Raw genomic sequence first — 26,419 nt, 5'->3', positions numbered from 1 at the left:
GGCAGAGAATAGGAAAGTATTTTTAATTTTAAGTTGTGTGTTAACAGCTCACTAACTATTTGTAAGGAAAAAACCACCAAAGTCTTACTTTTAAGCTAAACAAAAAGCAGTCAATTTTATTTGAAATTGTTTCCATATTTAAACCTTACTTTTATATTACATTTAAGGCTACTAATTGCTTTTAGACTACACTTATAAATTAATGAAAACAGATGTATGATGAGAAATTTTAGCATACTGAGCAGTCAGGCTGAACTGAAAAATACTTGAACGTATAAGATGTGGGACAAAATTATATCAAATAACTATTAGATTGCAAAACTGAGGGTGCAAAAGGATGCTTTGAGGAAAGGCAGAGAGAACATCTGAGCTTGGCCTTACTGCACACTGTACAGGATGTGAATGTGCAGCCTCCTGTTTCCCAAATGGCTATGTCCCATTTGCATGTCTGTATGCTTGTATCTCTGGGTGTGAATTCACTCCTTTAAGGGAGTGAAACAAATAATTTCAATAAAACCTGCCCAAATGAGATGGAGGGGGAGAGAGATTCTGGTTTTCAAAACCACTGTGTAGCCTATATTCATATTGTCGTGCTCATGTGAGATGTTCAGAAATAAGATATCAAGAAACCTGGGCTACATTTGTCTTTGTAGATAAGAAGATTTAAAGGTTCATGCTGAGTTTGTTACCCTGCTATTTTCATATATATTCTAGGTGACTGCCAGCATTTTGTTAACAGAATTGTTAGATAGGGTTTTGTTTGGAGTTCTACTGAAAGTATGCTTTTCTGTTCCTTGAGCTGATTGATTTAATTAGAACAAAATTTGTACCCAGGATATCAGCTTTTATTTTATTTTCCTTTTTTTCTTAGGATCAGTATGTACATGGCCATTTTTCCTTAGAGAAAGAAAGAAGAGAAACTGTATTTCAACATGAATGGCTATGAGGCTGCAAGTTTTCCAGCAAAGTGTAAAGCTTTGATCTTCTAGATGAAGTTGTTGTAATTAAGGAGTAAGAGAAACTGATTATAGGTTAGATATTATAAATCTTCTCTGTGTAGGCAGGGTAGACTGTTAGGTAGGAGCTCAATAAGCTACATCCAAGGGAGTGCACGTGAAGCAAATATAAGGGAAGGTAGAAAGAAACTTGTTGCCCTGTATTTGCTTTGGAACAATTTCCCAAGTCTGCTTAATTGATTCTGTGAAATAACCAATTGATTAACTATATACAATTTTAAATGCCACAGTCTTGGTGAAGGGTGGTGATGAACATGAATGAGGTGCTTTTAATGTCTGTTCTTGAATCTGAATTAGTGGTGTAGCTTTTCAATTGCAAGAGTAGAGTATGCTGCTCTGTTCCTAGAGTTCATGAGTTGGATTATCCTACATAAAACAAGGAGATAAGATATCTTTGGCGCTTGTATATTTTTATGGTATATTTTTACTGGGTTTGGAATCCTGTTCTCTGTAAGGGCTGGTGCTGCACACAGACTAGTCCAATTGCTGATGGACGTGATTTAGAGTTACTGAAGCAGTCATCATTAATGGATTATGGATTACTATGGTCTTTAATCTGCTCTTAATTAGTTCGTGAACTGAGGTCTTAAGGAACATATACCTGAAGATAATAAGGAGGGTACAGAGATGTAGTTAATTCAGTAATTGTTACAGGTGGATCTCCAGAAAGAAGAAAAAGTGAGCGGGTTGTAGACTGTTGACAGAATTCAGATGAGTGATGAATCTTCCAGTGTTGTTTTTGTTTTAACTAAGAAGAGAGGAGTATAATTTCAGTTAGTTCAAATAATTTCCTTCAGGATCTCTTCCTTCTCTTTTCCTCTTTTCTCCTTCTACCCATCTTTCTATATGTGCATTTTAGCCCTGCAATATCCTTAGCATCTTGTTAGGTTCGATATTGTATCGTTAGGGACTAAAGTAATATTTTCCCATTTGGATGTGTTTTTCAGGACCTATCTATTCATTCTGCCTTTTGAAAAGTTCTCTTAAGAAGGTGTATTCAGTATGCCAACATAGTATTTTATTTTAGTATTTATAGTAGGGTTTCATGGATTTAAGGCATACCTGAAAAGTTAATTGAAGTGTAGATTTCAACCTGAGTAGAACTTAAAACTGCATTCACTTTAGAGTCCCAAAAGCCATTAATCTGCAGAACCTGGCCACATTTGACATCTTGAATGCCCAACAGGCCCTCCAGGAACCATGCAGGGTTGCATTAGACAACAAGTTAGCATTGTTAACGTTTCACATCTTTTTAGAGAAGTTAGGTACCAGCCTTGGTTTTAAAAATTAAAATAGTACATAATTTGCCTTATTTGGCTAATAAATCAGTTTGTGTTTTCTACTGAAAGCATTGTCTTTACAGAGGCAAAGGAATGGAAACATCAAAATAGGTTACCTAATAATACGTAAACAGTCCTTTTCACTTCAGATAGATACTGACTTAGACTTTAATTTCTACGAAATTTAGGTATTGAGTTATTTCTAAGATATAAGAAAGGTGAGGAGGGGGCTCAGTAATTGCAGTTACTAAGTTCATTATTTTTATATTTAACTTAAATGGGATGCCATGCGTTTCGTCCCACCACCACCCCTCAAGTGTGGAGGCACGTGGATCTTATAGTGGAAATAAGTTTTAAAATTTTCCAAATGTGTTGCAACTGGTACCACATTTTGGCAGTTTTCTTGGGTAGAGTTTAACTTGAGAGGAATTGGAAGAAAACCAGAATCATCCCACATGCCATGTGACTCCCAGAAATAACAACTTAGTATTGAGGTTGTTAGGAAAAGTTATGAGCATCTGAGAGCAGCTCAAAGTGAAACATGTTTATTCTTCCTGGAGGAAGAAAAGAAGCCTCTGGCTAGTTATGAAATTTTAGGCATATTTTTCAAAGTGGCTCAAGTAAATTAAGATAATAAATTCAAGAGAGAATTTGTCTTCCAGTTCTGCCAAATTGGAGGGTTTTTTGCTTCCCGGAAATTAGAAGGGCCTGCACGATGCTGTCATAAGGCAGACTTTACCTATTCCAAATAGGAATATTCAAAAATTTTTTTTTTAGTAGTAATCATTGACAGAATATCCATATCACTGCAAGATTAAGGAAAACATGCCCAGTTATTTGTGGGAATTCCCCCAAATGGTAAAGGCCTCTGTAGGCAAATTCTCTTGTTTTCCCTGTGTACAGTCAGCAGTGGAGGTGTGCGGTGAAGCTGTCAGTTATTTTACATGTGCCCGTTTCTGTGACTCCAGACTTTTTGGCAGAGATCTCTCATTTAAGGATGAAAATATTTGGACATTTGTAATTTGTCACAGTTCTCAAATTCTGACCTGTGTAGGTCTCCTGTCTGCAGTTCGAGGGGAGGGGGTTTCCTTTGCAAGAGTTCTGCTCATCAGGACAAATCAAAAGTGGCACTAGTGGGATATCTCACATGAAAAAAAGCCTGTCTTTGAACAGTTACTTGTTTTTGTTGGCTTGTTTTTATATATATAGTCATAAAGCAATTTACAGTTAATCTGTGGAAGGTCAGAAGAAGACTCTCAAAGCTGTTTTGCTGGGAATTGTTATCTCCTGAGTCTGGGACAGCCATTTCTTATCAGGTAGATCTCTTTGTTTTTGAGACAGGTCAGAACGGAGTCAAAGGTGCATGTATGTTGAGGTGACTTGCATTGTCATGAACATTACATTTCTGTAAATACCAGAAATAGAAGCCAGTGGAAAGAAGATTGGAGAGTGAGCTTTAATAGTTCAGTATTGCTTAGTATCAAATGCATTTGATCTATGATGCAAAAATTTCATTATGTCTTAAAGTGCTCCTTAGCTCAGCAGGCAAAGGGAGAGATCACTGCTGGTCAGGTTTTGCTTGAGTGCACATTTGGGAAATTCTTTGGGTAACATTAGTGTAGAAGAGTCTTACAATATTCTTGTTGAGGAGAACATGGGGTTGAGTGTCAGTGCTTTTGGGGCATTTCACAGCATGAAATACAGTCATTTTCAGGATGCATTTTTAATTATTGTTTGCTCCTATTTATCTTTAAAGCAAATTAAAGATAAATATAATTACAACTAATGAGTGGTAGTGTTTCTAATTAAAAAATAACTTCAGGAATATTTGCTGTTGGTTTACCTGTCAGTTCACATTTAATAAAAGAAATATTTTAAAATAAATTTAAATATTATTGAATGGTGAAAAGGTGTGTTCTTTGTGCAGTCTAATAGAGTGAGCTATAATAGAGCTGACTAGTATAATGAAAACCTGCTTCTTAGAAATAAAATCTTTTATTTTTCAACAAAATGCAGAATCATCAACTTGTTGGAATAAAAATGTTACGTTTTATCAAGCACTGATTTTGCACTAAAGGAAGCAAAATCTGCATGTTCAGCACAGCTTGTAACTTGTTCCCTGTATGGTGGTAAAGGACATCACTGGTTTCTTTTGATCTTATTTAAAAAAATAATAAAATCTTTGATCATTTTGCCTTGAGAATGAAAATGCAATTGCAAGGTTGTGGCTGCTTGAGGATACAGTATTGTATCTCTGCTGTCATTCATACTGCATGCTGACCTGACATGCCGTGGGAATGGTTTGATTTTGTTCAGAGAACTACAACTAATGGTGTATTTTATCCATACTTGCTTCTAAAGCTTTTCTCAGAGTTCTGTGTTGGAAATAAAGAAATTCCCATAGCAGTTTTTAGATTTTTGTTTTAGTTGTTGTGGCCTTTACTGTAAAGTAACACTTGAGAATGCCAAAAGATACTCTGAACTGAGATGTCAAGTGCCCCTTTGCTTACTGGTAGCTGGAAAACACTTTTTAAATAGTAAAATGGAAATGTTTAAGTATTTTTTTTAACTTGGTAAATTATTTCTGTTATATCTAAATGTACATATTATTTAAGAATATATCCAGGCTTCTACTAAATACATTAACCTTACATGAAACAAACTGAATAGAAATTATAATTTATAAATGAAAACCCATCATATGGGAAAAAAAATAAATCTGTGCACTTTGCTGCTAACTCACTAAAAAAAAAAAGTAGCCAGTAATTAGAAAGTTGCTGTGTGAATTACTTCCCCTCTAAAAAATCTGAGATATTTAGTTGTGTTTATACAACACATTACAGATGAATGACTGAGTACTTTTGAAACTTACTGTTCAGTATTACAGTTTTCATACCTCACACTTTGTTTTGTCTTAAATCAGCAGATGACTTATGTTACTCCATTGAAGTGCAGACTAGCAGGAATTCTGTAAACCCAGTGTAATTAACTTCAGTATAGAATGAAGTCCTGTTGTCTGAGCTGTGCTTCTGGTGCCTCTATTAATGCAAGTTCCTGTAACTGGGATACTGCTTACTTAGCACAGTTGTGTATTAGGAGCATTTAACAGACTCTGAAATATCCTCTTACACGTTCTGCAGCCTCTTGCCTTAGGGCCAGCAGCACCCCTTCTACTTTTCAGGGATTTAATGCCAGTTTCCCACTCTTACTGCTGTGAGGGATAGTTCTAGGTCTTTACTAGTTCATTTTTCCCGTTTTGTAGAATATCTGAAGCTGAGCAGGCTGGTAGGAGTGGAGGGACCAGGGCACTCTGGGACAGTCTGTAGTTTCATGCTAAAGTGCGGGAGTACAGGATCTGTTCCTGGTACAGGTAGAGGAGTGCACATCTCCACATCATATGACCACATGCTTTGCACTTTAGACCACACTCTATTAAAGTAACTACTGTATCCTGATTTGTATCCTGTACTCTTTCATTCTATGAAGCACAGTCTCTTCTGATTAAATAAATTTGGGTTTGCTTTCTTTCTTATTTGGATATTTTCCCAAGCAAACCTAAATGTCAAATAATTGGGGAACACTCCAATTTTGTAGGAAAACAAACGTATTAATTTAAAATATTTAGCTCAAAGTGGAGTCAGTTGTTGTTTTGTTTTCCTCTAGGGAATGTGCTGGTGATTTAAAATGCAAACAGGCTTCTTGGAAGAGATACTAAAATTATTCCAGTTACTCTACTATTTATATCATTTTATATAATTTACTGTACAATACAGATTCTGATAGTAGAGTGTAGCTATTACTACAGTTGAAATTTTTTATCTACAGTATTTCAGTTTTGGTGAGCATTTCACTACTGTCCCCTCTCTCACTTCCTCCCATTATCTTGTATCAATAATTAGTTCTAAGCGTGACACCAGATCTCTCAAGTTTAATTACCATTTGTTGTGTGAGGCACAAATGACTGAGGACACACAATGCTTATTTTGTCCTGAGCAGTGGTTTTCAAACATTAATGTGCCTCCTATGAGGTAGTTCCTTAATATAAGTTGCTGAATTGAAGAAGGTTAGGCTGAACCTGCAGATTCTAGAAAAAGGAAAGCTCATCAGCCTGAAGTTTTTGGTGGCCAAGATCCCCTCCACAGCAGCTGCTTACCTGCAGGAGCCTTTTCTGTTTTGAGATCAGCCAGAATTCAAGCAGGTAGCTCCTCCTTCAAATCAGTCAGATATTGAGCAAAATTTACAAGTTTTTAGTGTATTTCTTATAATTCAGAAACTTCATCTTAGTAATTTTGATTAATAACCCATTAATGCTCATTATTGATTAACTGTTATATTTTGTTGTAAATTAAGTGGACCAAAACCTTTGTCTGCTGATAGTTTTTTCAGAGAGACAGAGTTATTGAGGTCATATGCTAAATTTTTTCAAAATTTAACATTGGTTTTTAATTTAAATAAGTCCATACTTTTACCTGTTTTTAACAGACCTCACTTGTCCAAAAGCCAAAGCATCTTAGTCTTGGCAGACAATTGTTTTAAGCAAGTATAACAAAAACACACAGGTCTTAGGGTACTTTCTTTTTTGACTGAGAAGTCACATGGTTTTTACAAATCTTCTGCTTGTATGTCAAACTATCTTTAATAGTGCTGTGAAGTAACTATAGAGGGTCTTTTGCATATCTTATGGTCTGGAAGGGCATTGACCAAACAGATTTCTACCAGTACTCTCAGAAGATTTTGTGTACTTACGTGGAAGCACTGTTTCATAGATGGATCTTTGCTAAACTTTTATTATGAAGCTGTTCTGTAATCTTTATTCACATTCTGAACACCTCTGCCTTGCAGTGTGACAGTCCATGTACCAGTGAGCACATCATCTTGAAGGAAGCTGTAAGAAAAGCAAGGAGGAGGGGGAGCCTTACTAGAAAGGAGAGGAATCCCTTTCCCTGGCAATCTGGACAGCTTCGTGCTTGTAATGAAAAAGTTCTCTGTCCCCTACTCAGCACTGGATTTGGGACCATGACAGCAAGCTATTTTGACTTCAAAGTAACTGGATAAAGTGTTGATTGAAATGAGGAAATTTGATCTGCTGGCATGGTATGTGTATGTAGAAAGTCACATCATATTTGATAGTGAATTTGTCAAATTTTCACAAGAAACTGATGGGAAGAGTGAGAGCTTTTAGCTTACATATGAAAAACAAGATGCTGAATTTGACCTTTTTTATTTTTTATTTTTTTTACTAAATTCTTGGTTTTTTTTTTTATTTGTTTTGTATCATCATGAATAAAAAATAAATGATGCTGTTGGACCACACAAGCCTTAATTTATGCTTCCTGATGAGACATGAAGTTATTAGATGTCTGCTGCAATTAAGCTTGTGTACAGTAGATGCCAGTAGAGGTCTACTAAGAGAAAATAGAAATATGACCAGCATTTCCATAGCAACAACTTCCTCTTGGCAGTCCTATTTATAGAAGTGCTGCAGTCCCAGCCTTAGTACTGTTCTCAGAGGGGCTCACTAGTAAGGGTTAACCTTTTTTTAAAAAATGTATACACAAAGGTGCACTAAGACTGCATGGGTTTACTTTCTCATGTTTTATTTGTTAGTGAAGTTACTGGCTGTGTTTCTTTTATTTATATCCAATTTGAAAAATCTTTGTTTCAAAATGGAAATCCATTACTGCTCTTCCTTCAGTGTGTTTAAAAAAGTGCAAGCTAGTGGCATAGTGCTGGATGTATGGTGAAAATCAAAATACACTTGCATTTTCAGGAAGCGTTTATCTATCTCTGTTTCTATCCATAATTCTTTCTGAAATATGCATGCCTGGCAAGACTCAAAATAGGTTGTGTTTAATTACATAATTTCTGACAAAAATGTTCTCCTGTTTTTTTAATTATAAAATGGCTATCTGTATACTTTGTTTTACATCCTTTTCTCTTAAGTTTTATATGACAAATAGAAAAATATCATACATTTCCTCAGGCTTATAGCAGAAAACATTCTAGGTTCTTTAGTATGTATTATTTAACAAATTTTAGAGTTATCAAATGTTTGCAAGTTTTTGTAATTTCTAATTAAAAATTAGACAATTATATTATTGTCTTTTTCCTAAGTGTGTTGGCTGCATCTTTTGATTTTAAATGTTTTACTGGTCAATAAGAGACCTGGTAAATTCAGCAAGATCCTCAAGCTCTTAAAAATGGAGGAACATTCACTAACATTGATAACTTTGTATCAAATAGTTGCTCATTCCTTTTGTAATAATAAATACTAAAGCTGGACTTGCATTGTTGAAATAAATGATGCATTAAAGAAAAGATGTGTTTTATCAAGCTATCAATTTTTAAAGCAAACAGACTTTCTTTAACTTCTAGAAAGAAGTTTGTTATTTTTCCATAGATTACAAACCAAATAAATGTTCAGAAAATGCCACAGTATGTCTTTTTTTACTTGTGGTTGAAGGAATACAGAGCTTGTGGATTCTGTGCTTCATATATAACTTGATGTGGATAAATTAATGTTACATTGATTTGGGAGATTATTATGTTGGTAAGAAGGAAGATTAGCAAAAAGAAAACAGAATATTCAGCCTTTAAAAAATGTGGACTTCATTTTAAGACATTGAAATTCACGTGGGATGTGGCCTTTGCTGAAAGTCAGTGTGTTAGTATTTTGTGTTATCGTTGGGCCATGCCAATCAATGCCAAAATTTTCCAAGATTAGGGGAGTGTATTACTATCTGTATATAAACATGACCAGTAGTTTCTTTTCATGTTTTGTGTGTGGAGAACTTCTGTAACAGAGCGTGATGGCAGTAGCTCTGTATAATTCTAGCAAATCCAGGTTTTCTCTTAGGGTATCTTCTAACAATCCCTTTTTGATAACTTGTTTTCACTTAAACCAGTTCACTTCTGTAAGCCCAGAGGATGGATATTTCTGCTTCCTATTTTTGGCATCTAATTCAGGTGTCCAAGTTAGTCACTTAGGTGCATTCAGAGCTTTGAATTTTGTTGGACAGAGTTGCTCTCTGACAGTTCCTGCATCTCTCCATTGACTCTAGAAGGTTTGCAGACTCTTACCTTATGTAATATGAATTTTGTAAATTAGCCTCTTTTGGGATAAACGAAGTGGTTTAGTTGAAGATTTGTGTGAAAGATAAGACCACAGTAGTGCAAAGACTCAGAACTATGGGAGAGGAGAGACAAGACAAGCATACCATCATACCAGGTGGCTTTGTTTACTGGAGAAAAAAGCCAAGGTTAGAGAAAATAATAGTCACTTGGAAGGATTCCCTAGATGCCCAGACACTTGGGGTGAACTAAGGGGTGAGCACAGCCATATGATTCTGCCCCAGAAAGATCATCAGGCAGGAAAATAAACATCTTGTTTTATTTCTTATACTGCTTTATGAAAGGTGCCATATCATTTCTCTATCATGAAGTATTTGGTTATACGTGGCACATAATATATCCCCCTTTGCCTGTTTGTGAGGCCTGATAAGACAGATGGATCCCCATGGTCCTCACAAGCTCTTGTTTCTGGCAGCAGAGCCTTGAACCAATGGGATGTCACAGTCAGCATTGATCTTCCAACAAAGCAGGTTTGGAAGTGCTTGTTAGGAGCAATGTAGTCAAATCTGTAAAGTCTGTCCCTCCACATTTTTATTGTTTTATCATTAGCATAGGTGGTTTGTCATAATGTTTTTTTTTTCTTTATTTATTTCCTGAAGCACAGAGCTGTTATGAAATAGTTATGTAATGTCCAAGGGTGGATATCTGCTGACATTTGAAACTATTCAGTGAGAAGTATGGTGGTGAAAAATGAGAGGTATGTTTTAACACGTGTTGACTGTAAGACAGGAGACAGATTGTAGAAAAGTTATTTCAATCTTTCTTAACGGCATAAATTTTTAAGAAGCCACATCTTACATGTGCAGAGGATATACTGGGAAAACTGCTTAATGTTTGCGTTTCCATTTTCACAAAAATTAATATTTAGTATTAGCGATTGTAAGCATGCAAAGTCGCATAATTTGCAAACTCATATAATGTAATGTTAAATGTAGCTTTCCATTTTCCCTGTGTTTTGTGCCATTAAAAATTATGCTTTCTAGACTTACTCGACAGATGAAAATACTCAAATTTCTTGCGAATTAGAAAACTTCCTTGTGTGATTTTGGGTGACCTGCTTGCAAAGCTTTTATATAAGCAATGTCCGGAGCTGGTGACCATGACTTTTGTGACTCTGCTTCCAGCTGCCTTTGGGGCTGGGAGAGTGAGCATGCTGCTAGATAAAGATCTGCCACAGCTGGTTGTTCTGGCAGTTTATTCCTGAAAAAATTAAATGCATTTGATGCTTGGTGCAAGTAGAACCCAGTCTGGATAGCTATAATACAGTTGTGTCTGTGTGTACATGAGAATTCAACTTCTTCACTCTAGTTTTTCTCAAAGGAGGAAAACAGTTCTTCCCCCCTACAATAAAATATTAGTTGATTAAGTAGTTTCTGCAAGTAACCTTGTTTAGAAAGTTCTTTAGTTGAAATAATGCAATTATTAATGGTTAGATTACAGTTGGTTATGCTTTGATGATGGTAGTACTCCATCTTAATTACAGGAGAAGAACTGCAGAGGAGTCACTTTTCTTTTTTCACACATGCTTGTGGTAAATTAAAAAAAAATAAATCTACCTTCTGATCTTCACCTCTGAACAATCGACAGTATTTTAACATAAAATGGATATTTCAATACAATATGTGATGCATTATAAAGCTGTGAAAACACATGCTAGAGCAATTATTGCATATTTTTTTAAAAAAGCACTTTTAAATTGTCATGGAAGGAGACTTTTAGCAGTATAAACCAGCACGTTATAGAGCTTTTCTTAACAGGAAGTAGAAGAGAGTAGTGGTTAGAAAACACTGCATACAGGAAGCTCTACACATGCATAGCTCTTAGTGGCTCTGGGTTGTCCAGCTCCCTTTAGATATTTTCTCTTCTGCTGTTGTAAAAAGTCACCGGTGTGTTATAGATGGCAGCTCAGAAGGAGGTACCTTGTAACCAGTGCACAGGGACAGCCACAGCGCTGCAGAGGCTGGAAGGTTTTGCGAATCGTCTTTTCCATAGACATTCAAAGAGTGGTGCGCATGAACAGAGAACTGCTCTGGAAAACGAGAGCCAACATTGCTCTGAACTTGCTGTCCTATGGGACAAATCAAGTAAGTAGGGGGTTTTTTTGTTTGTTTTATAGACGCTCACTCTTCACTTTGCCACGTAAGTGAAGAACGTACATGTTTGCAATCAAATATGAACACTGATCTGTGATGCGTTACCGGGACAATTTTACAATTCATTACTTAAAGGTATTAATTTGAAGAACAGCTTATTGCATCAGGCGGAGGGAGGTGGGGGGGCTGCTTCGTGGACTGCTGGCTGGCAGGAGAATTTATCCTTCATCCCTTAATTTCTCTTAAGGTACAGTTGACTTGTTTTGGCAAGCCCCCACCCCAATTTTTACTTCTAAATTACTTTGTTTATTTTCATAGAAATCAAATTAAATGAGCTAGTTCAGCATAAGTAGAAAACTCATTAAAGACTATTGTTTAAACTTTGGAATAAGCAGACATTGCTGCAGAGATTAAACTTGTAATTATAGGACTTTTTGTCATGCATCAGAACATGATACAGGGGTTAAAAAATATAAAATTGTGGTTTTAACTACTATGTATTAATTTTGTGGGGGAATGCTGACTATCATTAGCTTTAATTTCTGAATTAGTGAACAGTTTAAAGTACTATTTGTGTGGATTAATAAGTCTCATGATTGTGTTTTGCTTAATAAAAGTGAGAGATTTCAGAAAATATCACAACTTAAGTAAATTGGCATTTGATTCTCTTTTTTTAAGCCGTGCATTATTTTGTACAGCAGTTATTGTCTCTGTGGTTAAATACTGGTTTTAAAATGTTACAATATGGTAATTGATGATAATTTTGTTCCACATTTCAGATTCATTGATGGATTTGAGATAGCAAAAGTGTTTCAGTCAAAAATAGGCCTTATTGGAAATGCTTAGCATCACAGTGTTACCATGAAGAAAGCCACTGTTTATACATCTCCCTGCTTGCAATTTAAAATATTATATGAGTAGGAACTGAATCTGTTCTCAGAGGAAAAGCAGTAAATGTAGAAACAAAAAGGTGTTAATGCATTGACCTAAAATAGATAAAATCTAGGTCTCCCAAATGAGATGGGGAAGGATCTCATTGTGACTAGTTTTCTTGGGAAGATAAATGATGAAAGTGCATAAATTCTAAGCTTCCACTTCTGCAAAATATGTTCAGCCTGGTAAAAATAGATACATAGTTATGTTTGTGTAGAAGCTCTTTTTTATGTAAATAGTTATTTGAAAAAATAGCATTAAGCATTTGTGTTTATATAACATGAAGAAAGAAATGGTATTGACCTACTGACACTTGCAAATTGTGACCTGTTTGTGTACAAGTCTCTACTATTTTTTTCCCCTCTATTTAAGGCAGGCTTCCTCATATGACACGCAGGATGAGGAAATGGACTGTCATGTCTCTTGATGATAAACATGGTGAAAATGGCTGTTCCTCAAATGCTATTTTAAGCTATAATGAAGCACAGAGGTTGCATGCAGGTTTTCTGAGGCGAAGTTACTGGGCTGGTAGCTGAATGGTGGTTGATTACGTACCTTTTGTTTTAGGGTGAAATTCTGAATCTTTATCCTGAACCTTTACTTTCAATTTGAAGATTATTTTTAAAAAATAAGCAAAAATAGTGCAGGTACATAGAGAATAAGTCTACGTTTCAGGATTCTCATTTCACTACCACTGGAGCTGAAGGAGTGTTAGAGAAGATAAGGAGGGACAGTGGAGAGATTATTTTCTGTCTACTACTGACTCCAAATTATATCTTCAGAAACATGCATAATCTGTGAAAATTCTTTGTGAGAAATGAAAGAGAAACAGGTTTGTTGGTTTTTTGTTGTTTTGTTTTTTTTTAACTGAGAGTTCAATGTCATAGAATTTCATTGAGTCACTGAATTCAGGTCATACATTAATTTCACAGTATGTATAATAAATATGCAGTGATTTAGAAACATGCTGGTGTTTATCTTGTAAGGATATCATAGCACTGCAACTTATGAAATACAGGTGTAAGATTTTAGGTGAAGCTATGTTACAGCAAAAATTACTCTTCAAGGGAAAAGCGCTCTTTAATTCCTGAAAAGTTTGGAACGTGACTTCCAAGAATTGTTTGGGTTTTTAGGTAAAATCCATTTGAAAAAAACAGTTAATATGTTTAGGCCTTCTGCTGTAACAGGTCTGTTTCTTTGTATGGCCTTGTACAAGCAGTTACTCAAGCTATGCGTTTACGGGTAGGAGCTGCTTGCTTGTTGGGTGGACTTTGTGTTGTCAGTCATCTGGTGCTGTGGGTTTGAGTAATTTATCATGTGGTCTATGACCTTAGGCATTTTTAGTGGTTGATTTTACAGGTAAAAGACACCGTTTTTGCTAATGTGGCTTGGATTCTCAGTTGATGCATGAAACACATGTTTTGTAAAATCCTCAGAATCCAGTAGGGCAGAGGTGGCTCAGGGCACTGTGGGCCTTGGAATCTGTTTTAAAAAGCTGACTGAGCACACGTGATTTATACAGTCTAAACTGGTAACCAGGTCACTTGTGTTGCACAGCCAAAGGATGAAAGGGATGTGATTGTAGTCAGCAGAACAGTGTGTTTCATTCCTCATTTAGACATCTTGACTGTAACCACCTGCAACTATATGGAACCTACATTTTTATTTTTGTGTTGTTTTCATGGATGCGTGTTCTCTCTGAAAGATTGAAATAGGGAAGGAAAGAAGAACGAGGCTGCTTGGTTTTGAGTGTAAAGAGAGTAAGATCAGTGTGAATCTTTTCTTCTTGAGCTGATATAAATATTTTCCAAATCTGTGCATAATAAGATAACACACTAACAACTTGGAAAACTGAAATATTCAGGAGAGTCACCACTAGTGCATCGTTCTGTCATCTTCACAGTCTCTAAATGGACAGTGATGAATAGTCAAAGGAATAATATTTGATCTCTAGCTGATTCAAAATAATATCAGTATGCTTTCAAATACCATGGAATGACTTACAGATACTTAGCTGAATAATTACTACATAAATATATATGTCTCTGTGTGTAGAGAAAAATACATGTGAAATACGAAATAATGTACAGAATACGTTGTGTGAATTGATTAAAGCTTTAGAATAACTACTAGTTGGGTGCTAGTCAACAGATAATTCTGGTCTAAGGTTGCCATGGAAACATCCAGTGCTTGATAGAACTGAGAACATCTTAAAACCTTCTGGTGTTTGCATGCTTTCTCCCCCTGCCATTTTGAGTTGCTTTAGACATGAATAGGTAGCATTGGTCAGAACAGAAGCAGTTAATGAGCAAAACCAAATACCCGTGTCTTGAATATTGATTTTGGTTTACTACTGATGTCTGATGCTTCGTAGTTTTTTGCATCACAAAGGAGCTTGCAAGGAAGAACAGCTCTCTGGATCCAGCGTGCTATCTCTTCCCAATTAGAGTGTGTGTTTTTAGAGATGGAATCACTGATTTGGTAGAGATTAACATACTTCACCAACGGTTGGATTAGTATTAGGAGCAATATGTTTCTGAAAACTAGCTTTTCAGCATGGATGGTAAGTCTTTTCTATTACCTTTCACACTATCTTTTTGTTCAGTCTTCACAATCAGGAAAAATCTACCAGGTTTCCCTTCTTGTCTACATAGCTGCATCGACTACAGATCTCTTTGTTTTTGTAATTGACTCGCTGTGGGTTTCTGTTTAAAATTACTAGTCTTAAAGATTGGCAGTTTTTATGAAGTATTTTTCTTTGCATAACTGGTATTGAGTACTTGCAATTTTATTTTAAAGCTTTCTTTTAGAAATAGCTGTTACAAATAATTAAATAAGGCACAGAATCTGATTTGGGAAATTTTACAATTGAATGACATCCATGTCGGTTCACTTAATCCTCTTTGCCAGTCATAATAAATTATTTTATGTGAAGTGATACAAATCAGAAAGGCCTTCTGAAATTATTATAATCGTCACTTAAAAATTCTAAACCGGGTTTTGTTGTTTCTCGTCTGGACCAGCTTATTCTTCTGTGGTTTTATTCTCTCTAAACGATGGGAAAACAGAATAGTTGAGGTTGTTCATAGAAGTAGGGGAGGGGATTCTCATTTGAAATACAATAATAATAGTTCTAGTAAACTATTCGGGCAGGTATTTGCTTTCCAAAACCACTCTGACTACTTATTATAAGGCACTTTGAATTTAAGGGAATAATGAATTACTATATTCTTTGAATATTACTGAAAGTTGTATCTGAATACATAAACTCTGTACATCTATTTTCTTAGCCTTTGAAAATTATTTGCAAAAAGCTCAGATATGTTCATTTCTGAAGTGATTCCTTTTTGTTTCAAGCAGATAGTCTGGGGCTTTGGAAAACTACTTGAGACGATTAGAGATTGCTTGCAAAGATAATCCTGTATACAGGGGGTGTGTGTGTGTATCTGTGTGGTTTTGATTTATCCTACAAATTTAAAGGACCATTAAAAAAAAAAAAAATGTTTTGCCTTTGTACATGTCATGAAATGAAGAATGGGAGGAGTCATCCTGCTGCCTTATCTAAAATCAGTTTATGTATACTTACCTTACACAAATGTGTTGAAGTCATCTTCCCTGGAATGAAAGTGTGGCTGTTGTTTCCTTGGTGTACAAAGTACAATGTACAAATGTCAAAACTGGTACAGTTACATGGCAGGGTTTCAGAGCTTGGTACATACATTATGGAGATTTGTGCTAGTGTCATGAGTTTTCAAGTAAAACCTAATTGCAGGCTGCCCCTGGAAGAGGTGGCCAAGCCTCCCTCATGTGCTCCCCGCAGCCCCTGGGGATCCTGGCCGGCAGGAGCTGGAGTGGCATGGGCTGGAGCCCCTGGGAGCTGGGGTGGCCTTGCAGGCTCATGGCCAGCCTGCACTGGTGCTGCAGGGATGCACGGCAGCCTGACCACCTGCCCCTGCTCAGCCTCTCTGGAAGGCAAGGGTGACACTCCAGCCTTGCTGCTCTTCCTTGGCCTCCCCTGCTGGAGGGATCTCTCATTGAGTCAGAAAGTCTCTGCTTTTCACCAGTTATCAGGCTTGGGTTTATCTCACCTTTTTCTCTCTTTCTCTTAAAGTTAGATTGTAGATTTCCCAGGAATTAATGTTTGTGGAAGTCAGTTTTATGAGTTTTGAATTTTGCTGCTTGGATGGTTTTGTTTTGTTTTAATTTTCTGTTAAGATGGTGTCATTTTAAGGAAATACATTTCTTTCAAGTGAAGAAGAGGTTACATGTCTTTTGTTTTATTGGTTGCTTTTTGGGGGTGGTGGTTGTTTTATTTGTTTTCATTCCCTGGGGCTTTGCTCCACAATTTGCATCTGTAGATTTCATTCATTTTGACATCCAGCCTCCTGCTTTCATTAAAAATAGAAATAGCTGCAACTTTTACCAAGTGTCAGTTTGCAATTAAAAGGTTCTATAATTTTGACAAGTGAAAGGTGACTATCTCCTGCTCCATCAAGTGGGAATTAGGTTAAGTCTTTGCTGTAAACATTTCCCCATTTAAACCACTTCTGCTTTTCAGTGCTCCTTTGTGGCTGTCTTCACTGCAGCAGTGTTACATTACACCCTGTCAGTGGACAAAAGCAGATGCTCTCCTTGTGAAAGATTGTTAAGATGCAAGTGAAACCTTGATGAGAAAATTATATAATTTTTGCAATTGCAAGTACAGTTGGTTTACTTTTTTTTCTCTCCCCTAAGGCAGCTCCAGTTTTGCAATTGTTTTTTTCCTGGAGAGACTTGAAAGAAGGAAAAATGGGTTTTTATTTCTTTGGTTTAGGCGTTTTGTTTTTGACAACAAAGCATTCTTGAACAGATAAAACTGAAAGGCCAAGTAACTTTAATATCCCCAACATCCAGTTTTGAAAGCAGCTGCTCTGCTAGATCTTCTGTTTCACTAGGACTAGGCTTAATAGCCCCAAGTGCATTATTCAGCTGGTACGTTCAAGTACTGCAAATAGAGGTAATTGCTGATACAGAAATGTACGCTTCTGAGGTAGTAGTTACCAAATATGTGTGGAGACAGATGGAGCAGTATGAGGAAAAGGGTATCAGCAGTGCTGACAGACTGCTGAATTATTGTCCAGCTTTGTGTGCAATGGAGAACAGGAGTGTTTTAGGAGTAAGGGTGAAGGGAGGTAGTGTAAATATCTTGGTTGTGTGTGTTGGGAGCATCTTTTAGGGCAAGGGTGAACAGGTAGCAACTAATTATTCTCACTGCTGAAAAGGCTATAGAAATTGAAGGATGCTGTGAAATTTCCAGGTGCCAGACAGAGCTGTACATCTTCCTGTGTGTGTCTCATGGGACTAATGGTTTCTCCCTTTCAAAAATTTCCCAATGTTACCCATTACCATCTGTCAGCAGAGTTAGATAATTTCTTAGGGGTTGACTTGGTTTCATGTTTTGTCCTCATTCTTGTAGGGTATTTTTGAAAAAGGAAAAGGCAACACAAGAGTTCCTCTGTTGGTGTAGTTCTTAAAATGCATCCATACAGTGAACAATCCCTCAGGGTATTTGGTGTGGCGTATAGGCAAAAAATGATTTTAATAAAATGGGGGTTTCTTCCAAAGGAAAGGGTATTTGCTATGTTGTAATCTTGCATGTCTTCAACTGTGACTTGCTTTAGTTCCCTTATGTATATTTTGTTACCAGAAAGATTTTGTTCTTGGTTTTTGGTTTACATCTCAAATTGTTTATACAGTTAGTTGTTGCTGGTTGTCTAAGAGTTGCTGTTGGTACTGCTGCTGCAGGCCAAAATTCACAAAGGGGAGTTTTCCTCAACAAGAGTTTTCCAGTTTTCATTATTGAGGTTCTTAAGAGCAGATTTGTAACTTAAATAATGTTTTTGTTGTTTTCCTTTATCCATTCTAGTTGCTGACAAACACTCCAGTCCATTAAGAATTCATGTGGTTTAGTTTTTTCAATTTAAATTTTTGCAGGGTTTGCAACTGGATTCCATGCAAGTTTTATGCCTGCCTGCTATCCAAATAAACACTGACTTTAACCAGTTTCTCTCTAAAGTCCCATTTTGATAGAGTGGATAGTAAATACACTTACCTACTTTTTGCCTGCCCTGGACCTGAGGCAAACAAAATCTTGTTGTTCACTGGATGTGTTGAATTGTGAAATGTGTTTATTTACATAGGACTTCCTCATTCAGGAAGTCCGTTTCTCTGCTATTTAAGGTTATAAATGAAGTTCTCCTGCTTGGCTGGTTACTGCAGGCAACCCTTTCCTGTAAATATTGAAAGTGTGTTCTGTGGGAGAGATGTCACTATAGCAATGTGTCAGAATCTCACAACCTGCAAAAAGATGAAGAGCTATTTTGCTGATTGATCCTGCCAGCTGTGAGGATGTCTTACTGATTCCAGCACATGTATATGAGAATCTGTGTAGTTTTGTTAATGCAAGAGCTGGCACAAAGAAGCTTTGTGGAAAGCAAACTTAGACATGGGTGCAGTTAAGCCAGTATTTGTATATCTGCAGTTATGTGATGCCTTCCATGAAACGCTTGATAAAAAAAAAAAGCAGCACAACTTGTAAAATGCATCCATGCAGGGAACAGCCCCTGCAGTTGTGTCATTTGCGGTATAAAGAAGAAATAAGTTTAGCAAAACTTGGGTTACTTCTAAAGAAAAAAGTATTTACGCAAGAGTGTATCTAGTACTATGAGAATCATTGCCTGCTAGCAGGGAATTTGTCAGTAAATATGCATATCAGATCAGCTACTTGCAGATTTGTGATTACTGTTTCTAATAATCAACCATAAAACATACTCTTGGTGATAGCTACCCAGTAATATTTTGTCCTCTTTAGCCACTGAACTTCTACAAAGAGGGAAGGTGGGGCTGTAATATAGAAAGTTGGTGCAGTTACCAAGCATTGTACAGGCCAGAGGAGGGATAGCTTCTTAGAGGAAATCGGCAGCAGATGCCATGAACAGTTTATTTGGTAGATGGTTTTGGTTGTAAGAGGAAAAGCTGATTATTTTAGGCATTTGTATTTAACTACTAGAATTTGATGAACACATTTATTCAAGAATGTGATACATTAATAAGGTATTTTATAGTAGAGCCCTACAAATTTTGTTGTTGGAATTAATTCTGAAATGTTGTGGGGGTTTTTTTTTCTATTTCACATGGTAACCATGGAAACATATGCACTCCAAAAACAGAAGTGTTTGAATTTTTAACAATTTTTGCAGTTTTCTGTTTTATTTGTAAAGTAATACCTGTTATATTTCACACAGGAAGTTGGTGGGTTACACTGTAGTTCCCATGGTAATTGCCAAATTTTAGGTTACTTGTTAAGTGAAGTTCAGCTACAGCTAAAGAGGGTGGTATTGCACAGATGAAGCTTAATTGCTCACAAAGCACATCAGTGTATGATAATTGAGGATTTTATATGTTAACACTTCTTCACCTAACCTTTTATGGATTAACTAATTTTACATGCATTTGAAAGTAATTGTATAAAACTTAGAAGTATTAATTTACAATTTTAAGTTAATCCATTAATTATCTAATAGAATAACTGAAGATTAATAACTTAAAATTAGTGTTCTTCCTCAGAAGCCTTTTCAGTAGTTCAGTGCTGTACCTTCACGGTCATGTTACACTAGCACAAACTGGCATTCCTTCAGAGAAGGAGCAGTTCTCTTTGCCCCACATATTTGCCTACTTCCACCCCACCTGTCCCCTCCCTCACCCCAGGAGGCGTATTCATGTGATGAAAAGAACTGGGCACTTCTTTGTATTAAAATCAGTTTCCTTTGTCCTGCCCTCGCCTTCTGTCCATTACTTTTTAATCTAGCCTAGTTCCCTGACCTGGCTTGGCAGTCAGCCACAAAAATGCCTTTGCTCTTTCAAGGAAGGTTGTGACAGAGACAGTGACTGTGGAAAGACAGGACTGTTTGATTTTTTCATTTGTACCAGCCCATGCTGAACACTGAACTGCAGCCTGACAAACCAAACTGCTATTTCTTGGACTTTTAAGCCTTAAAGCATGTGGATTTTTGCAAGAAAAGAGACAGATTTATGCATGTGTTGTCTCTGGCAGTCTGGAATAACTCCCTTCAATGAATGCTTCAAGGGAGGAAGCAGGTGTGAGAGAAACTCCTTTCCTTAGGCCAAAGCTTAATTTTAACATACTCTATAACTAACTGGATGCCAGTTCTAACTGGTCATTCAAGAGAAGTGGACAAAAAAAAAAAAAAAAAATCAACTCTAATCAATCAGCAAACGGTTGCTAATAATGTTCCAATTTGAAATGAAGGCTTGGGCAAGAAAGAGAAGTTCCACCCTGAGGGACCAAAAGACCCAAGGGGTTGGAACAACTCTCGCCCACTATCTACCTGCAAGAGGCTTCAGGTCACATCCCATGCTTGGATGTTCAAGATGAAGCTATTCTGCTTGTCTACATTGAGGAAATCTTGCATAATCAATAATTTCGGATTGAAATAATAAATCCCAGCTTGCTTCATAGGTTTCAGATTGTTTCACATACTTTGGCAGAGAGGAAGAGAGGCTTTTGGTGAATGAGGAAAATGTTGCATTTGTCTGTCTGTGTCGTGAGGGAGAAGTCACTTTTTAAAATTAAGTGTATTAATTTATACATTCTTGTGAACAGTGGATCTGGATTCTCTTTTAGATTAAGAAAGGTTTTCTCTCATCTATATTTTTTAGTGGAAATGATTGAATTGGGACATATATGCACATACAATTCTGCTGAGCTGAGCTAGTGCAAGACTTGATTGTGTTCATGACTGGATAAATGTACTGATTTATATTATATGTTTGGAGTTTTTAAAACAGAATTTCAGAGATTGACATTTTAAGTGACCTGGTGGTAGTTGTGCTTGGTCCTGTCTCCCCATAGTGGAGAGAGTGGTCTCTTGTTGTATTTTGGGCATTAGAGGGTTCACTGCTCTTAATAGAGCTCTTAACAGTTGCAAACTTGCTTTTATAAGATTTACAAAATACTCCCTAGCTCAAGACTTTAAAATTGCAGACAGGATTAAATGAGATTTTGCCTATGTTCCAAATTTTGAATTGTAATGGGTGAGAACAATTTGTATTTTTACAGTTGCTGCACATTGCAAATTAATTTCTGAATGTGACCCCCCAAAAATCAAATTATAGTGCTCTCTTCTAGTCTTTAGACACTGCAGCTGTAATTGCTTATATATTACTGTTTATCCCATTCCTCTCCCTTTTTCTCCATGGTTTTTCCATGCCCTTTGCTTCCCCACTTCTTACAAGTCCTTCCCAGTATTTCACAGAAGTGTTTACAGAGAGTATGGTTAGATTAATTAATAGCACTTCCATTTTAATGGCAAACTTCTGTGATCCTTCATTTACTAAGAACTTCTAGGTTTTGTATGCGAGCAAATGAATTCTTCCAGAACTGCTCCATATTTCTATTTAACTGAAGGTTATTATCCACTGCAGCTGGGTTAGTTAGTTTGTTCTGCTTAACCAGTTTTTAACATTAATGTTTAAACAGAAATATAAGATCAAAACCTTGCTCTCAAGATAAAAGGTTGCATAAATGGGATATTCAATTGATGCAGAGTTTGTTAATCTAGCTTTTGTGACTTCACATCTCTTAGAAGAGAAATAAGAAAATTTTCATTGGCCAGTTTTTGACAAGAGAGCCACTAAGTGTGTCTCACTACAATGTTAAGATTGACTTGCCCTGCACCAGGTTTATATCACATGAGACTTTCCCCCCGCCATTGCTTTCATATTGTGGGAAACAAAGCATTTTGTTCTTGCTTGAGGGTCTGTTTCAGTGGTACCATTTTACTTTGTGTTTTGAACAGTTTCCCAGCTATTAAAATGGTAACTGGTGTTCAAGCAACTTCCTCTGAGTGTATGAACACTAAGTTGTGTTTATTTACAAAGACCTGCCAGAGTAGAAGAATCTCACTGTAAGCCTTGTGATACTTTTCCTGCTATTGGAAAGAGAAATATTTAATACAACAGGTTAATGGTCTAAGAGTGGGACATAGAACTTGAATTGTGTCTTACTTGCTTCTGAAATGTGATGCTGTAACTACAGGATTCACCAAGGCATCTATATACATCTTGATGATATGTAAGGCTATAAATACTGCTTTTATAAAATTGAAATAAACACACATTTATCAGAATGTCTTCATACAAGTTCATTTTTTCCATTAAATGAAATGTGGAGATTTTAATTAAATAGCCCATTTAATTCCAGACTTCAAGTGATTATATTACAATTTTGGAACAGAAATTGAATTGTATTTTAATAAAGGGCATTTTAAATACCAAGCAGAGACTGGCATTTAGCACAGCAGATGGGGGTTTGTAGTGGTGCCCAATGTTTAGTCTTAATCAGTTTAGTTCTTGCTTTCTTGCCATGAATCCTATCCAACTACTTTCTTTTTCTTCCTTCCCCCCCCCAAAAAAAAAAAATATTCTGGCCTGCTGTCTCTTTTGGGAGATGTGCTTGAGAATAACAAATACACTGCACGTGGGAGGTGGAAGAAAGGCAATTCATGGTAACTCTTCAGGAGTGCTCCATCCACAGATTGGAGCCTTTCCCTCTGCTGCCATTGCACCCCTGCAACTGAGGGATCCTAAACCTTTTAATTTGTTTTCAGGAGCTTTCCTCTGATTCACTCACTCTCAAACTGTGTTTTAGGCCAGAGTACTTTTTACAATACTTCTATACCATTTGTTAATGATTTTTTTTTTATGTTTGCTAACTTTTCATGCAAAAGTTAACTGATAAATCAAAAATACTGTGCATTGTGTTGAATGTACTGTTAGATAGCAAATCTCCTGCTATTTGGGGGTGATTTTTTGGTTTTGTGTGTGGTGGGTGTTTTTTTCTTTTTTTTCTTTTAATACCTTCTCATATGCCAAGGACCTCTCAATCTTGAGTTCCCCTTCCCTTAGAAATATCTTCCACCAGACTGTCTTGCTTATCACTGTGTTGCCTTGGATCCGAGTACAGACCTCGGCAGGCCCAGGCTCGTGCCATCTGTGATCCACAAGGAGAGAGTTTATTTTGTTCAGCTGTGTGTGCACCTGTAGCATTTCTTCTGTCTTGGGTTTGAAGTGAAGCAAGGCAGAAGTTATAAAACAGCTTCAGTTCTTTCATTTGCAGTTCCTTTTCCATTACCTATTTTGTACTGCCTTTTTCCGCATCTCCCAATTTCCTACTATACGCTTTGGGTGTTTGCATTGCATAAAACTTGCTTCTCCTGCCAATGGTTGCTCTTGCTGGTCACAAAGAGCTAGGATTATGCTGTGTGTTTGTCCTTACCTAATCTCTGGATGACTTGTGCATCCCCTGCGGGTCCAGCTGTGTCCTTCCTGATGCATCCAGTTGTTTTGAGCACCGCTGTGGCCCTTATTGTGCCAGTGCTGCTACTCGTGCTTGGCCTTCTCCTTCCAGCACCTTCCTTTCATGAGCCTTTCCTCCTTTTGTTTCAGCCTCCTTTGCTTCTGCTGTACCAGTGAAATCAGCAAATAGGGTGTGTTTGCTGGTCTTTGCATATACCCCTTGCATTCTCATCTTCACTTTGCTCAGCTGTACATGAGCTATCCTTGCTCTTCAGTGCTTGCAGCGACCTGTGTATCAACAGCTCTTCCCTGGGTTCTTTTTTTGACAGTCTTATAAAATTAAATCATACTGGCATGGTGACCATACAGGATTCTCACATACATTCCAGTTTGCATACAGCTGCTTCAGCTGTGCAGTTCAGACTTCTCAAGCGGTTTTGTTGCTGTTGTTGGGTAGCAGGACTGAAGTTTGATTATGAATTTTTTTGGAGACTGCTTGCCATGTCTGTGCTATCTACCACATGCTGTGCCATTCACACGTGCTGTCTTTTGGAACAAAGTGCTTAGTGGGAAGATCACCCGATTACAGTTTTTATTGTGATCCAGCATGATGCAACGAAGATGGATACACTTTTGTTAGCAACAGTTCTTTGGATGTGTATGTCTTGAAATAGATTAATTATTAAAGGTGCCAACTTGACCTCTTGAAGTTTTGTAAGCTGTGCTTATTTCTGTGATGCATCATCTTTCTTCATACTGAATTTAGCTGCCTTTGGTGTTTTTTTTTTCACCTTTCTTTGCTCAAACATTCTGTGATTTAGCATGAGTCATTCTGTCTGTGTGGGAAAGGGCTGGTTTATTATGGGGTCCGTTCTTGAGTGGGGAGGGGAAAGGGTGGAATGTATTTGTGTTTTCTATGTGTTTGTTGTGGAAATGCATAAAACTTTTTTTTTTTTTCTTCTCTTTCTTTCCTCTCTTCATCATCTCATCTGTGTGGGTGAATGTTCCTGCAAACCCTTGGGGAACCTATAGAGACTTTTGGTATGCTCATTCCTTCATTAGTGCCCAAAGTCACAGATGCTAGGAGCAGTTTAAAGACTAGAAAAGGAAACGAGTCATATTGTAACCATGTAAAGTGGCTAAAAATGTGCACTTGAAAAATTCTAAGTCATCATCTAATCAACCTATTTGTTTGCATTATAACAGTAACAGCAATGGCCACTGCTATCCAGTTGGCATAAATTTAGAAAAGTAGAAATGAAATGTGTTCTCCTGTAGCAAGAGCTAATGTTTTGTGATTGAGATGATTTGCAAAAGTACCTATCCTGTTTTCAAATTCCAACTCCTGTTTTTAGAAGTGACTGAAGTGTATGCACTGAAGTTGCCTAAATTCCGTTTGAAATAACCTGCTGAATAAGTGGTGTGGTGTAGAAGGCCACATGACCACTGAAAATAAGAACCAGGCACAGTTTGACCCACTGTCTCATTAGAAAGAAAATGTAATTGTAATAAGGCACACCACAGAATATGAAATATTTTTTTAAATGTAGAGATGTTGTGAGTGCCATTAAGTATGTTTATTTTGAAAATACATGTTCAATGCTGCTTTCCAAGCAAATAGAGCAAAAGTAATGTCAAAGTTTTGTTGAAGGAGAGGTGGCTTTTTTCATATTTTTCTTTTTTTCATAAACAGCATTCTTTATTCCATAAGTAGAACAGACAAAGGTGACTACATGTAAATGTCATAGTAAATTTTCATAAATACTGAATAATTGTATTTCCATGCAAAATATGTGGTAACATAAAATATTAATATGAACAATGGATAAAGCATGAGGGGATATTTAAGACCATAGTAAGAAGGAAAAAATGACACCAGTTATTTTATGTTAAAGTTGTTATTAATTTCTAAACTACAGCCACTTAAGTTTGAAGGCTCAGCTTTTTGGTAATACTAATGATCATCGTTTTCTTGTCATAAAGAGAAAACAGTGTTCTTGCTACTTTGACATAAATTGATGTTTCAAAAACTTGATCAGTAGTCATCACTATCAAGTCATCTCTGTTCTCCTATAATGGAAGGAGGATCATTAGTTTGGACATTGTTAGTTTGCCTTTTTTGTGTGGAGAAATTATTTCATGCCACAGTAAATCCTGTACTTCTCTCAAATTAGGATAATTAAAAGGCACCCCATGAGTAACCCCCATGAGGTAAAAATAATGGAAATATTTTTACCCCACACGGGATGAATGTCAGACGTTCTAGTGATTACCCACTAAAACATTTTTAACTCTCAGTGAGTTTTGATGCCAATTTAAAGTAGTTCCCTTGCTACAAACTGTATATTTCTTAGTCTGCTTAACTAAAACTTTAGGGTAAGAAATATGTTCCCCCTCACTGATATTGCATATTTCTCTCAAAATAAAATTAGTGAGTGAATATCAGGCTTTAAACACTTTTCTAACCTTGATGTCTGCTAGAGCCTTGGACAATTTTTCTGTAATTCCATTGTATTGATGCTGCTCCATCAGAGCCAGTGATGGTGGGAGCCATAACCCTTCCTTGGGTATTTTGTGATAGTTGAGTTCCATCGTACACTTAAGGGGAGAA

At 36.7% G+C, this 26,419-nt stretch overlaps 1 protein-coding gene across 3 annotated transcripts in view; it reads left to right on the top strand.

Annotated features, from left to right (window-relative positions):
- PRKACB (protein kinase cAMP-activated catalytic subunit beta) overlaps window positions 1-26,419 on the top strand; it is a 67,743-nt gene that overhangs the window by 21,762 nt on the left and 19,562 nt on the right. Inside the window, exon 1 of one of the 3 annotated variants that reach the window (XM_051624903.1) lies at window positions 11,288-11,511. The exons of 1 other annotated variant lie outside the window; for it this stretch is intronic. In XM_051624903.1, the coding sequence (XP_051480863.1) occupies window positions 11,325-11,511 (187 nt within the window). In that variant the 5' untranslated portion in view covers window positions 11,288-11,324. Of the gene's footprint in view, window positions 1-11,287; window positions 11,512-14,722; window positions 15,017-26,419 lie in introns of those variants that run through there. One more of the 3 variants, XM_051624905.1, reaches the window with a different exon arrangement.

The sequence above is a fragment of the Apus apus genome, chromosome 7 (genome assembly GCF_020740795.1).
Source record: "Apus apus isolate bApuApu2 chromosome 7, bApuApu2.pri.cur, whole genome shotgun sequence".
Taxonomy (NCBI): domain Eukaryota; kingdom Metazoa; phylum Chordata; class Aves; order Apodiformes; family Apodidae; genus Apus; species Apus apus.
Note: the sequence above shows the minus strand (reverse complement) of the source record. Positions and strands in the feature narration are given on the sequence as shown.